Source organism: Mangifera indica, chromosome 1 (genome assembly GCF_011075055.1).
Source record: "Mangifera indica cultivar Alphonso chromosome 1, CATAS_Mindica_2.1, whole genome shotgun sequence".
Lineage (NCBI taxonomy): Eukaryota > Viridiplantae > Streptophyta > Magnoliopsida > Sapindales > Anacardiaceae > Mangifera > Mangifera indica.
In genome coordinates this window covers 2,417,356-2,431,099 of record NC_058137.1, presented here as the reverse complement: position 1 = coordinate 2,431,099, position 13,744 = coordinate 2,417,356, and the positions used below count along the sequence as shown (strand labels likewise).

General features: G+C 30.1%; 1 protein-coding gene across 1 annotated transcript; it reads right to left on the bottom strand.

The window, feature by feature from the left end:
* Positions 1-11,228: 11,228 nt before the first annotated feature.
* Positions 11,229-13,448, bottom strand: LOC123214157 (exocyst complex component EXO70H1-like). Its single transcript, XM_044633909.1, has one exon. It carries the CDS (start codon positions 13,291-13,293, stop codon positions 11,401-11,403), a length of 1,893 nt encoding a protein of 630 aa, XP_044489844.1. The 5' UTR covers positions 13,294-13,448; the 3' UTR covers positions 11,229-11,400.
* Between the last annotated feature and the right edge of the window lie 296 nt (positions 13,449-13,744).

The following is a 13,744-nucleotide window of genomic DNA, read 5'->3' as shown; positions in this document are numbered from 1 at the left end:
TCATTAGATACATTGCATAAGAATGCCGGCGCTGTAACGCTGTAACGATAGAACCATCGGTTTAAAAAAAAGCCAAAAGAACCTTTCCCACCAAGATTTGCTGAAACCACAATTCCAACTTTAATTTTCAAAAAGTAAGGTTCACATCCGTCATCTACAATAACTTTGGTTAAAATTATTTCGTATAGATTTTTTTATGTTTTTATTCTTATATTATATTTTTTTTCTTATTTAAAAATTATTATTTTTATTCTTATATTAAAATTATTTCGTATAAATTTGGTTGAAATTTATATAATTTAACTTTCCCTGAATTTCAAAGTAAAATGTTTGAGTGTATTTTTAAAAATGAAAAATAAAGACTGGCATGGCATGTCAATGTGAAAATCTCAGTGCACACGTGAAGCAGAGAAAGTAAATCCAAATTAATTATTTTTTAAGGCCAACTTGACATTAAATTATGGATTAATTAAGTTTCGCTCCACCTTCTCAGGAAATCTTTCTTGAACGCTAAGGCAGAAAAAGCCATGGATTTCGGTCCACCTTAAAAATTAACACGTAAGCGTTCAGATCACAAACAGTCTTTATACCATCAGATGTGACGATATCCGTTTGAAAAATAAGAGCGATTCCTCAAGGGAAAATTCTGGGAGTTTGACAAATTTGAATTGGAACCAATTCATTAACGACGGTCGTCTCGTCTGCCTTGTTTCTTCATGTAAATTCACAAGTAATTCTGGATTAATGAGATTTCAATTCAAATTGAATGGATAGGGTCTTCAAATATTCATCAGTTAAATCAAAGTCTCATTTTTTGAATGCGGCAAAAAAGAGGAAATATGATTATTTATAAGAACATAAATTTTGATTTTGAATAATTATTAGGTGGATTTGCTGAAAATTAGTTTAATTCAGTGTGAAAGCTTGGGTTGCATATTGCTATAAGTTATTGGCGGCGTCATTAAATTACCCATAATCTTCTCGCGTAAAATAGCTTATACGCTGTGTCATTTAAAATTAGCAGAATTCTACGTGAAAGCTCACCTTTTGGACTGTATATTTATTGGAATATTACTGAGATGAATGAGACTAGGTTCAAATTGAGTTTATTTGAGTTCGATTTTAATAAATCTAAAACAAACTTGATTTAAGCAAATTCAAGCATGGGATTTTAATATTTTTGAGTTCAAACTCAAACTTTAAGGGTATTCAGCTTGTAATGCTCATGAACATAAAAAATTAGATACAAATCGACTAAAACAATATTATTTTAACTAATATATATTGAAATAATATTGTTTTAGTATTGAATCAAAACTTAAAGCTCAGTTTGAGCTCAAACCCAAACCAAATTCTAACTCTAGCTTCGCTATATTGAAATAAATTTGATTCAGTTCAAATCCAGTCCCAAAGATGAACAAACCCACTTAAAATAGTGCAATTAGATTGTTACTGTTTTTATACATAATTATTAGAGATTGGCAATTTGACCAGCCAAACAAATCCCTAACCTATTCCTCTTTTAGCACGAAGAGAATTCTTAAAAAGAAATGGAGACAGAGACGATGATGTGATAACTAAAATCTCTATAATTGAGAATGAGGCTCAGATAAAAATAAATATATCATCAACTTATTCTCTCCCCGATTTATCTCTTTTCTTACCTATCTTATATATCATTAAATATTAAAGTACACTTAAATTATGAATTATTAAAAATACATCATAATACATAATAAATGTCTTATTATTATTCTAATAAGGATGAAGAAAAAAAAATTCCTCACCAAGATGAGACAGAGAAAGCAAGAGCAATCATCTCAACAGAGAAGACAAGAATTTCTCATCATTTTTGTATTGAATTAGTGTAAGAACCAAAAATAAAAAAATTTTTGTAAAAACAAGAACAAGGATTAAGATATTCAACCCTCCTCACCCACCCATTGCCATCCCTATTAATTATGGAAGTAGAATAAAAGTGTCTCAAAGATAGTCATTGGAGTGTTTAGTCAAAAGCTAATGGACCTTGATATTAACATCTGCATATAATTTTAATCATGAAAAAAAATGCTTACACGAGTGATGATTTTTTTTCCTTCGTTTCTGATAATCAACCCAACGTAACAACCTTATTTTCCAAATAAGAAATGGATGGCTGAAAAAAGTAAAGCCATCCGTATTCGACTTTTTATAGGTCAAATAATAATCAAAATTAGCCTTACGTGGTTTCTGAGGTCACCACGTAGCTAAGGCAAACAGAAAAGTATTGCCTGGAATGGAATGGAAGGAAGAAGAAGAAGTCTCCAGCACGGCTCAAATAAATCACGCACGTGATCATGACTTTATAAACAACGCATTCATCGAAGACAATGTGAGAAGATTCGAGCAGATTTTACTCGTTTTCTTCTTCTTAATTTGTCATGCTCAAGCATGTACAATTATTTATATATAATTGAAAACTTAAAATTCCAATATAAAGATATGCTGTCTGTCTGTCTCCATTAAGTTCATATTGTATTTTCTTGGATCCAATTCATTAAAAAATTAACACTTCATGAAATCCCTACATCTGGTAATATGAAACACTGAAACACATGATGAACAAACTTGGTATTAACGTCAACATGCGCGTATGGAACACTTAGACATTAGAAGGATTTTAAATTGTCCCACAATTGCCAGCTTGAATGAACGAAAGAACGAAGAAACTTTTTAGCTGGATTTTAGGACTAGAAATAAAATTTAAAAAGTTGAAGATTGAATAAAAACAAAAGGGGAAAAGGACATGTTCACACCTAAGTTTTAAACCAAATAAAAACCTAAACACCTATTTATAAGTTAACTGTTATCTTAATTTTCAATTAGAAGTAGAAGTAAAATCATTATTTTCTCTATAAACTTTAAAACTTAAAAATTTTATATTATTTTTTTCTTTTTAGTTTAAAAAACTCATGTTTATCCCTTATGATTAAATTTTAAAAAATTTATTTTTTTCCCTTTTCAGGTTTCATCTTTGTGGCTTAGAGAATTGGCTGATGATCGGAAAGAAGCGAAGGACTTGACGAAAGATAACGTTTTATCGTCCTTCATCCTATTGTCTAAACACAACGACAAAGTATTGTCCTTTGTCGTACGGATGACATAATGATGGACGACATTTCGTCATCTTTTGTCATTACTTCTGGATGATGCGATGAAAAACGATGAAATATGACACTTCTTCATCCTTTGTTGTCACATTTGGATGGTTGTCTTTTATAGCAAGATCTAAAAAATGGATGAAAAACGTTGGTTGTCGATCAAAATAATGATAGTTGAAGAAGGAAATAAACCCTAGAGGTGAAATTTAAACTTTTTAAACTTTGATAATGGGTTAAAATTTAGTTTTTAAAACTTTGGAGGAGGGAATGGTATAAATTTCAAAGTTTTAAGATTTATAAATAAAAATAACGATTTTATCCTTATTCATAACTAAAAATTTGAATAACAAGTAATTCATAGATAGATGTTTAAATTTTTCTTCTATTTTAGATATAATTTTGAAATTTACATATAATTTAGAATATATAATTTATTATATATAAAATTAAAAAAAAAATTAAAATCAATAAGAGTCCGTTGACATTTACGTACGTCAAAGTGAAAAATTGTTAAAGTCAAAGAGACTCAACTAACTCCTTTCGTCTAAAGAATATTTCATCGTGTCTAATTATAAAACAAATTAATTATTAAAAAACTTACAAAATATTTGGCTTTTCTTTGTGCGTACAGGTTGGAATGAGGAAATAGACAGAAGCCAAACTCATCCAGTTGACTAATTTAGTTGCATGAGATATTTACAAGTTCGAACAAGGAAATTATCATATTGATCTTCATTTATGCACAAGTACATGATATCGTCAAAGTACCAAACCATAGCCAAATTTTTTCCCTCGCCAAAAAATTCAAAGTTAAATAATGAGATAAATTCCGCTAAAAAAAATGTAAAAAAATATTTAACCAATATTATGTAACTAAATATGTATCTATTTTTTATATATAAACGGATATATATTTGATATATTTCATCAAATAATTTAATAATTTTAAATTAAAGATAAAATAATATCTAATTATATAATAATATATTTTATTTATTTATTTATATATCTAAAAATGGGTATGCATCGCTCTGATAATATTCTTTTAAAACAAATTAATTGGATCATCACCCTTTGCTAGAGTAAAATCCAAAGAGAAATTAAAATTTAAACTAAAACTGTATTGCCCCAGTAACCAGATGACGAAGACAATCAATTCACAAACAACCCAGGTTCAAGTTCGTTGGCCAACTACGCTCAGGGTGCGTTTGGTTGACAGTAAGATAGATTACCTTGGTAATCTATCTTTTATTCTCTTGTTTGGTTTGTCAGTAATAAAATATTACAGTAATCTTCTATTACCAATGCTAACGTGGCAGGTAATATAGGTGGTAATCTGATTACCACCTTCACCTTAGGTATTTAAAGATTACTGGGGTAATCTTGAGTTTATTATGGAAAAATTATTATTTATTAATTTTTTGAGATAAAAATAAATTTATTTTTAATTAATATGACAAATAATATAAAAAATATTTAAAAATAATTATATTTAAGGGCATTTAAATAAAATAATTTACTAGTAATATTTTATTACCTTTAACCAAACACAATAATTATTTATACCTATCAAATTTTATCAAACATAGTAATCATTTATACCCATCAAATTTTATCAAACATAACAATCATTTATACCCAGTAATCTTCTAAGTAATCTATCTTCAAGGTAATCTTTCTATTTTAGTAATCAAACATTACCCAAACCAAACACCCCCTCAGAGTAATAAAGATGATTGGTGACATTAAAGAGACATGGTTTGGAAGGAATCTTGCCGGACCAATGTTTGATTATATTGTACCACATTATCAAAAGAAAAGTCAAAACTTTTAAAGACGATGGAAAAAGAGTAACACATTGCTAAAAAAAATCTAAGAGAAATAAGAAAAAAAAAAAAAGGTCTGGATAAGTAATTTAAGGTTGTAATAATTTTATACTTTCAGAGGATGTTTAGTTAAATGTTTATAAAATTTGTTGTAATAATTTATTTTTTATTATTTATATTATTTTATTTGTTTTATAAAAAAATTTTATAATTTTTTATTAATAATGATGATATGATAGATAATATAAAAGGTATTTACACTTTAGTTACTAAAAAAATATTAAACTAATCTTGATTTTATTATAATTATATATTTATTTATTAATTTTTTAAATAAAAATAATCTTATTTTTAATTAATATAATAAATAATATAAAAAATATTTTAAAATAATTAAACCTTATAACATTTAAGTAAAATAATATATTATTATTCTTTTATTATTTTTAACCAAATAAAATAATTATTTATACCTATTTATTTTTACTAAGTTTTATCAAATATAGTGATAATTTATACTTAGTAATCTATCTTCAAAGTAATTTTTATATTTTGGTAATAAAACATTTCCTAAACCAAATACTCTCTCAAAAGAAAACAAAAATGAATTGATAGACTCACATTAATACGTCTTTGGCATATCAAGGAGATGGTAGACAAAAAAACTAATCCACCATCAAAATGTTTACAAGAAAATGTCCAACAATCAAATGGCCCCTTGTAACAATTATTGTGATATGTTTTCACAATCCAATAAAATAGTTTGAACGATAAAAAATGAGATTTTATATATAAAAAGGTATGAAGTCAAATTTTCTTTGACAATACTTTAAAATCGTTAACTTCAATTATAGTAAAGTCAATGATTGAGTTTAGCGATTTAAATCTCCAATCACTCTATTTATTTCATTATTTCTTTACAAATTTTTTATATTTTATTTTTATTCAATTTTGATTTTTAAAATTTTATGTCTACATCCACCAGTGTCAAACTCTCTATCCCCAAGCTTCCAACCTTCCAAATAATTAAAGAAACAAGTACCTCTCTTTGTACACGTAAATGAAATATTGTACTTTAACTTGGTATTGAATTTTTTATGATAACGAACAAATATTTCAATGGATGATGATGAAATACAGTACGGGAAGGTAATTTATGATTGCCTTAGAGATTCAGGAACGATGACTTTCGATGTCCATGCATGATGAAGATGGCTTTCAATATTCACCGCCCTTTTTTGGCTGAAAACGATAAGAAAAAGACAGCGTACGTCGATCGATGGGGTGGTTCAACGATGACTGGCGACTGACATTGATGCTTTGAAAAATATACAAAAGCGTTTTTCATGTTGTCAATCTACAGACTCTGGACGGCCATTTTCAGTTTTCATGGAGAAAACATATCCATTACCGTATGAAAGTTAAAAGCCTTCATGCACAGGCCATAGTTTTTTAGTTTACACAAACACATCAATCCATACGACTCCCACTTTGGTCGGTTTTGCCGGATTTCACTTTGAATATTAAGTCTCAAACCACTAGTTCAGATAAAAGAAGAGTTTTATTTTGATATATCATCAAAAAAGTTTAATTTATACCTTATTTTTTATTATTCAAACTATTTTTTAAAGGTTTTACTTGTGCTATATTGGACTTTTTATTAGTCAATTAATAATCAGCATTAGCCTGCACGAAAGGAAGAAGAGATCTTCAGCACATGCATAAAATAAATTACGCACCTGATCATCACTATTTCTACATCAAGTAATGTCAGAAAACTAATGTAAAGAACATAGTTTTGATCGGGCGGTTTAATGATGACAGACGATTGGCATTGATGATGCTTCGAAAATATACAACAGCGTTTTTCATGTTGGCATTGACTGTTGGTAAAGAGACTCTGGATGGCTTTCTGGTTTTCACATAAAAAATTAATCCATTCTAGAGGTTTTTAGTTTCCTTTATAGTTGTTGATGTCCGATATATTTTCTATAATATGAGTTAATATAAATAAAAAATAATATATATTATAAAATATATCAAATTTATATAATATTATAGATATGTTATATTATATATATATTATTTACATTAATCAAAATATATATTTTTTAAAATGATAACGTGATAAAAATATATATAATAAATTTAAAAATTTTATACAATATTTGCTATATTTTCTAAGATGATGAAGTAGTATTTAAAAATTTTTTATTATTACTTTTCAAATGCTCTAAAAGAAGCGAAGGTCTTCTTTGACTAAAAACAACCCTTTGTCGTTCAGATCTGAACGATGAAATATCATCTAGATCGGAAAGACTTGACAAAAGATGACATTTCGTTGTCCTTCGTCTTGTTGTCCAAGCACAACGATGAAGCGTTATTCTTCATCGTTTGGATGACACAATAAAGGATGATGTTTTATCGTCTTTTGTTGTCACTTCTAGACGACGTTTCTTTATCTTTCGTTGACACGTTTGAACGGTTGTCACTTATAGCAAGATCTAGAATATGGGTAAAAAACATTGGTTGTCGGTCAGAATGATAGTAGATAGAGAAGGAAACAAATCTTAGGGGTGAAATCTAAACTTTTTAAACTTTGAAAATGACTTAAAGTTTAGTTTTTAAAACTTAGGGGAGAATGATAAAATTTCAAAGTTTTAAGGTTCATAAATAAAATAACAATTTTGTCTCTATCTTTAACTGAAAATTTGGACAATAATTAGTCTATAAGTTAATGTTTGAATTTTTTATCTATCGTAAGTACAATTTTGAAATTTACATATATCAAAAATATATACATAAATTATATATTAAAAATATATATAATTTTATTGTGTATTAAATTAAAAAATTTTCAAAATATTTACATATATCAAAGTGAAAAAATTTTTAAATCAAGAGACTCAACTAACCCCTTCCGTCTAAAGAGTATTTCATTGTGTCTAATTATAAAACAAAGAAATTATTAAAATGCTTACAAAATATTTGGTTTTTCTTTGTGCGTACAGGTTGGAATGAGGAAATAGATGGAAGCCAAACACATGCAGTTGACTAATTTAGTTGCATGAGATATTTACAAGTTCGAACATGGAAATTATCAGTTTAATCTACATTTATGCACAAGAATATGATATTATCAAAGTATCAAACCAAAGCCAAATTTTTTATCCGGCCATAAAATTCAAAGTTAAATGATGGGAGAAATCACACAAGAAAAAAGGTAAAAGAGTATTTAACCAATATTTTGTAACAATAACTCATAATATTATAAAATCAATAAAATTATATATATATATCTATTTTAAGTATACAAATAGGTACATAATCATTAAGAGATTGGATGATTTTTAATTAAAAATAAAATAATAACTAATTATATCATGATATATATTTGTATATCTAAAAATGGGTATGTATCTAAAAAGATTATTAGGCTAACTTGATTTTATTATAATTGTATCTTTATTTATTAATTTTTTTAGTAAAAATAATCTCATTTTTAATTAATATAAAAATATTTTTAAATAATTATACCCAATAACATTTAAATAAAATAATATATATATTTTTTTATTACATCTAACCAAACACAATAATTATTTATACTTATTCATTGTTATTAAATTTTATCAAATATAGTAATAATTTATGCTCAATAATCTATTTTCATAATATTTTTTTATTTATTTTGGTAATAAAACATTTCTTAATCCAAATACCCTCTAAAGAGAAAACAAAAATGAATTGATTGATTCACATTAATGTGTTGTTGGCATCTCAAGGAAATGGTAGGCCAAAAAACTAATCGACCAATCAAAATGTTTACAAGAAAATGACCAACAATCAAATGGCCCCTTGTAACAATTATTGTGAATCCAAAAAAATAGTTTGAATGATATAAAAAAGTATGAATTCAAATTTTCTCTAACAATGTTTTAAAATCATTGATTTTAATTATTATAAAATCAATTATTAAATTTAGAGATTTACATCCTCAATCTCTCCTTTTATTCCATTATTTCTTTATAAATTTTTTATATTTTATTTTTATTTAATTTTGATTTTTAAAATTTTATGTCTACATCTACCAGTGTCAAACTCTCTATCCCCAAGCTTCCAACCTTCCAAATAATTAAAGAAACAAAGTACATCTCTCCGTACACGCAAACGAAACATTGTACTTGAACTTGGTATTGAATTTTTTATGATAACAAACAAATATTTAAAGGAATGATGATGCTAGGAATTGAAATACAGTACGGAAAGGTGATTCGTGATTGCCTTAAGAGGTTCAGGAACGATGACTTTTAATGTCCATGCAGGATGAAGATGGCTTTCAATATTCACCGCCCTTTTCGGCTGAAAACGATAAGAAAAAGACAGCATACGTTGATCGATGGGGTGGTTCAACGATGACTGACGACTGACATTGATGCTCTAAAGAATATACAAAAGCGTTTTTCATGTTGTCATTCTACAGACTCTGGACGGCCATTTTCAGTTTTCACGTAGAAAACATATTCATTACCGTATGAAAGTTAAAAGCCTTCATGCATAGGCCATAGTTTTTTAGTTTACACAAACACACCAATCCATACGGCTTCCACTTTGGTCGGTTTTGCCGGATTTCACTTTGAATATTAAGTCTCTAACCACTAGTTCAGATAAAATAAGGGTTTTATTTTAATATATCATCAAAAAAAAATTTTAAATCTATATTCTTTTATATATATAAAATCTTATTATTTATTATTTAAATTATCTTTTAAGTATTTTATTTATATTATATTTGACTTTTCATTAGTCAATTAATAATGGATATTAACCTATACGAAAGGAAGAAGAGATCTTTGGCACGCACATAAAATAAATTTAATCAAATAATGTCAGACGATTGACATTGATGATGCTTCAAAAATATACAAAAGCGTTTTTCATGTTGGCATTGACAATTGGTAAAGAGACTCTGGATGGCTTTCTGGTCTTCACATAAAAAATTAATCCATTCTAGAGGTTTTTAGTTTATTCTATAGTTATTACATATGCTATGATATATAATATGTTTTTTTTATAATATGAGTTAATATAAATAGAAATTGATATATATTATAAAATATATTAAATTAATACGATATCATAGATATATTATATGATACATATTATCTATATGAATAAATATATATATTTTTTAAAATAATGATGTAATAGGAATGTATATAATAAATTTTAAAATTTTATGTAACACATGTTATATTTTCTAAGATGATGATGTGGTATTTAAAAATTTTTATTATTATATTTTAAATGATATATTATTTGATATGATATACAATACACGATACAAAAATTGAATTTTTTATATATGATACGATACATCATTCAATTGTCAGAGTTTATACAATAAAAATCACACATTTATCAATATTTTAAGTTTTAAAATGAATTTACAGTATGAAAATTTTAGTTTTAAAAATGAATACATTTATATTATTGGAGTCAAACTCAGATAAAATAAGGAACATGTAAGGATTGGTTGATGAAATAAACTCTAACCAAACAATTAGGTAATCTAATCATGTTAAAACAAGCATCTTTGACCCAAGGGAAAACTACCCAGTATGGACGGTTGAACCTCCCTCCAACACACTCAAACAGCTGCTTCAACATTATGCGGGATGGCAGAATATCGAACGGCCAGCTGATCAAGTAGCAGTTGCTAATTAACCTTACTATAGATATCTATAAACATATACGATTCAATTTCTGTCTCTTTGTTTCTGTTTTCGTTTCGATTTCCTCATTGTGATCTTATTGCCTTCCCATCTGCTATGTAAATGTTATTGCTTCTTGTATATTGCAGCCTATCTTTAAATATCCTAAGCATAACAAATATGTAATACTAAAATCACCATGTGTCACTTTGTGAGCCTCTACACTATAGATTGTTGACAATGGCAAATTTGGAATTGACCCACATTGTATTTTAAACATTACATTTAATTAATGATAATATGATCATGTAGGGCTGTGGCTTTATTTAAATTTTAGCCATTTTTGTCTATTATTTCTTTCAACTTTATTTGTGGCCAGAATTGCCTTCACTTCATTGAATTTCGGTGCCAGCTTCAACCAATAGTTCCTGAACTGGCCACCTCCAGGCGCCAACATTACAAAGGAGACAAACAGTCGGCGTTGAAATTTGGAATTTCCCACGAAAGCATGCAAGTTGAGAAAGCAGGCAAATCTTTTTGAAATTCAATTAAGAACTGAAAATTCTGTAGCTGTATTCATTATTTATGATATTTCTGAAATGTCATTCTTTTGTTCTTAATTCGTGGCTTCTATTATTTTCGAACCAAAATTTTACATCCTAGAAGAATGGTATAATAATAATGAAAAAAACATATAAAATAATGCTCCACTTCAAAACTCTAAGCTTTCAACCGCAAATGCCGCCGATGAGAGGACGAACTCCGACTTCCAGAACCAGAAGCTTCAATCTTTCCAAAGAACAGCTCTGACAAGTAATTTCCGACGTCTCCCGGCGAAAATCCCACCACCATCCCGGCATTATTTTCTCCTTCCACTGTTAATCTATGCTTATCATACAACTCCCGATATTTCGCCACCAGCTTTCTCTCGATAGACAACTTAATATAGTCCCGCAATTTCGAGTCCGGCACGATACACGATCTCTGTTGCTTGCACACTTGCTCAAAACTGGACTGAAATTTCGTAAAATAATCTTTCGCTTGATCCGGTGCAATCGCGGCCGTCGGATTCGCCGGTAATGATTTGACAACTTGGTCCCATGCTACCCGCTCGTAGTTGGCGGCAAACTGTCTCACTTTCGCTTCGTGCCGATTAATCCATTCGTCGCCCAGGAGGTATTGCAAATTCGATGTACGGACTTTTGATACGACGTGTTGAAGATTGTTTGCCAAGAATAGGTATGACAAAGAGACGTCCTTGTAAAGTTTTGCCTTGGTATCAAGTTTGCATAGAAGAACAAGAATGAGCCACGTTACGTGTAAAGTGATGGACGGCGCCGGTCCGTCGGTGGAGTCTGGACTGTCGAAGTAAGATTCCGGCAAGGATGATTTTGCTGGCGGGGGCCAGTCGGCGAGAATATCGGTTAGAACGTTGCTGTAATCGGCGAGGAGGGAAAGATAATTCATTGCTTGGACGGTTAAGGGATGAATTCCGCCGCCGGGGGCGAGGAATTTTGACGAGTCTTTTTGTATTGACGACTCGAAATCTGAAATCATTCCACGGACTGACTCGTTGAGTTTAACGAGTGAATTGAGAGCCTGTAATCGGACGGTGGAGATTGATTCGTGGGAGAAGATTGATTCAATCTCCGGCCAGTTTTCAGCTATGGCTGTGTACATCCCAAGCACACGAAACATTTTCTCCGGAGGCGATTTCTTCGTCTTAGCGACGAGCTCTGGGAAGCTAAACAGAATTAAAGCCCCTTCTTTGGAGATATCGCCAAAGCAAGACTCTTTAATGGAGTCTGAGGAAGCGAAGACGTGATCGCAGAGGATTCTTTCTCCGTTGAAGAGTGTTCTCATGGCGATCTTCACGGCGTCTAACCAGTTCTTGATTTTAATATCAAGAGCTTCCCAGTCCATTTTGTTGATTTGAGAATTGCTGAACCGTTCCACACCAAGACGATAGATACCTTCATCGATAATTGATTTGCGTATGATTTTGTAAATGCTTATACATTCTTTAGCATAGCCTGCGGAAATCATGCAATCGGCTATGGATTTCAAATCCGCCATGGCGATTGAAGATTCTTCTTCTACTTCCGTGATGGAATCGCCTGCTACTCGAACATCATCCTCTCCGTCGTCTTCGTAATCTGAGATGCTCGATCTGGTAGATCTTGATGATCTTGTGGAGACTGATTCCGGATCCAAGTGCGCCCGATTCATGGAGAGTATTTGGTAAAACTCTTTTTGCAGTCTCTTCATCGCAATTTGCATCAAATTTTGAGCTTGGATTAGTTTTTCAGAAGCCGAATCTTCTGAAACTAGCAAATGCATAGCTTTCTGTAGACCATTAACGCACTTCAAGAACTGCATGGCTTCTCTCTTATCCTCGTAAAAGAGAGAAGTCACTCTAGCATACGTCGATGAGTCGGGATCCCATTTGGTGATCATTTCCGTCGCCGATTCAATGATTTTCTCCATTGTTGATTCAGAAAAGCTGGGACGATTTGTTAACAGAGCCGGAGTAGGTCTTGGTTGACGAGGGATGGACAGCAACGACGTCGTTTTGGGGTTAAAGCAGATGCTTCTCATTCCCTTTCTCGGCATCTTATATCAGAACGAGTATCGGTTTTCTGTTCGTTTCCCAGGAAAATTTTGTTGGTGGGTGATTGATTATGAATGAGAAAGAGAAGAAAGCTACGGTTCTTCTGAGCAATCGTTTCGTTTGCCAGCGTTGCACTGTCCAGGGGAATTTATAGACGCAGGGTTGACAAACAAGGCCATTGCTTGGACATTACAAGGTGCGTTTGTAGACTTTTTGACTTTTAAAGTCATTTACGCGGTACACGTGTGAACCTTCCAGCTCAGTAGCGTGGCAACAGAACTGAATGAAATAGTAACAAGTAAAAGAAACGATACTCGTTAGTCGTTACTCCATGTTTCCACGAGAGAGTCGTTAGATACATTGCATAAGAATGCCGGCGCTGTAACGATAGAACCATCAGTTTAAAAAAAAGCCAAAAGAACCTTTCCCACCAAGATTTGCTGAAACCACAAT

Coding starts and splice junctions, on each gene's coding strand:
- LOC123214157 (XM_044633909.1), bottom strand. CDS start 13,293: ATGCCGAGAAAGGGAATGAGAAGCATCTGCTTTAACCCCAAAACGACG.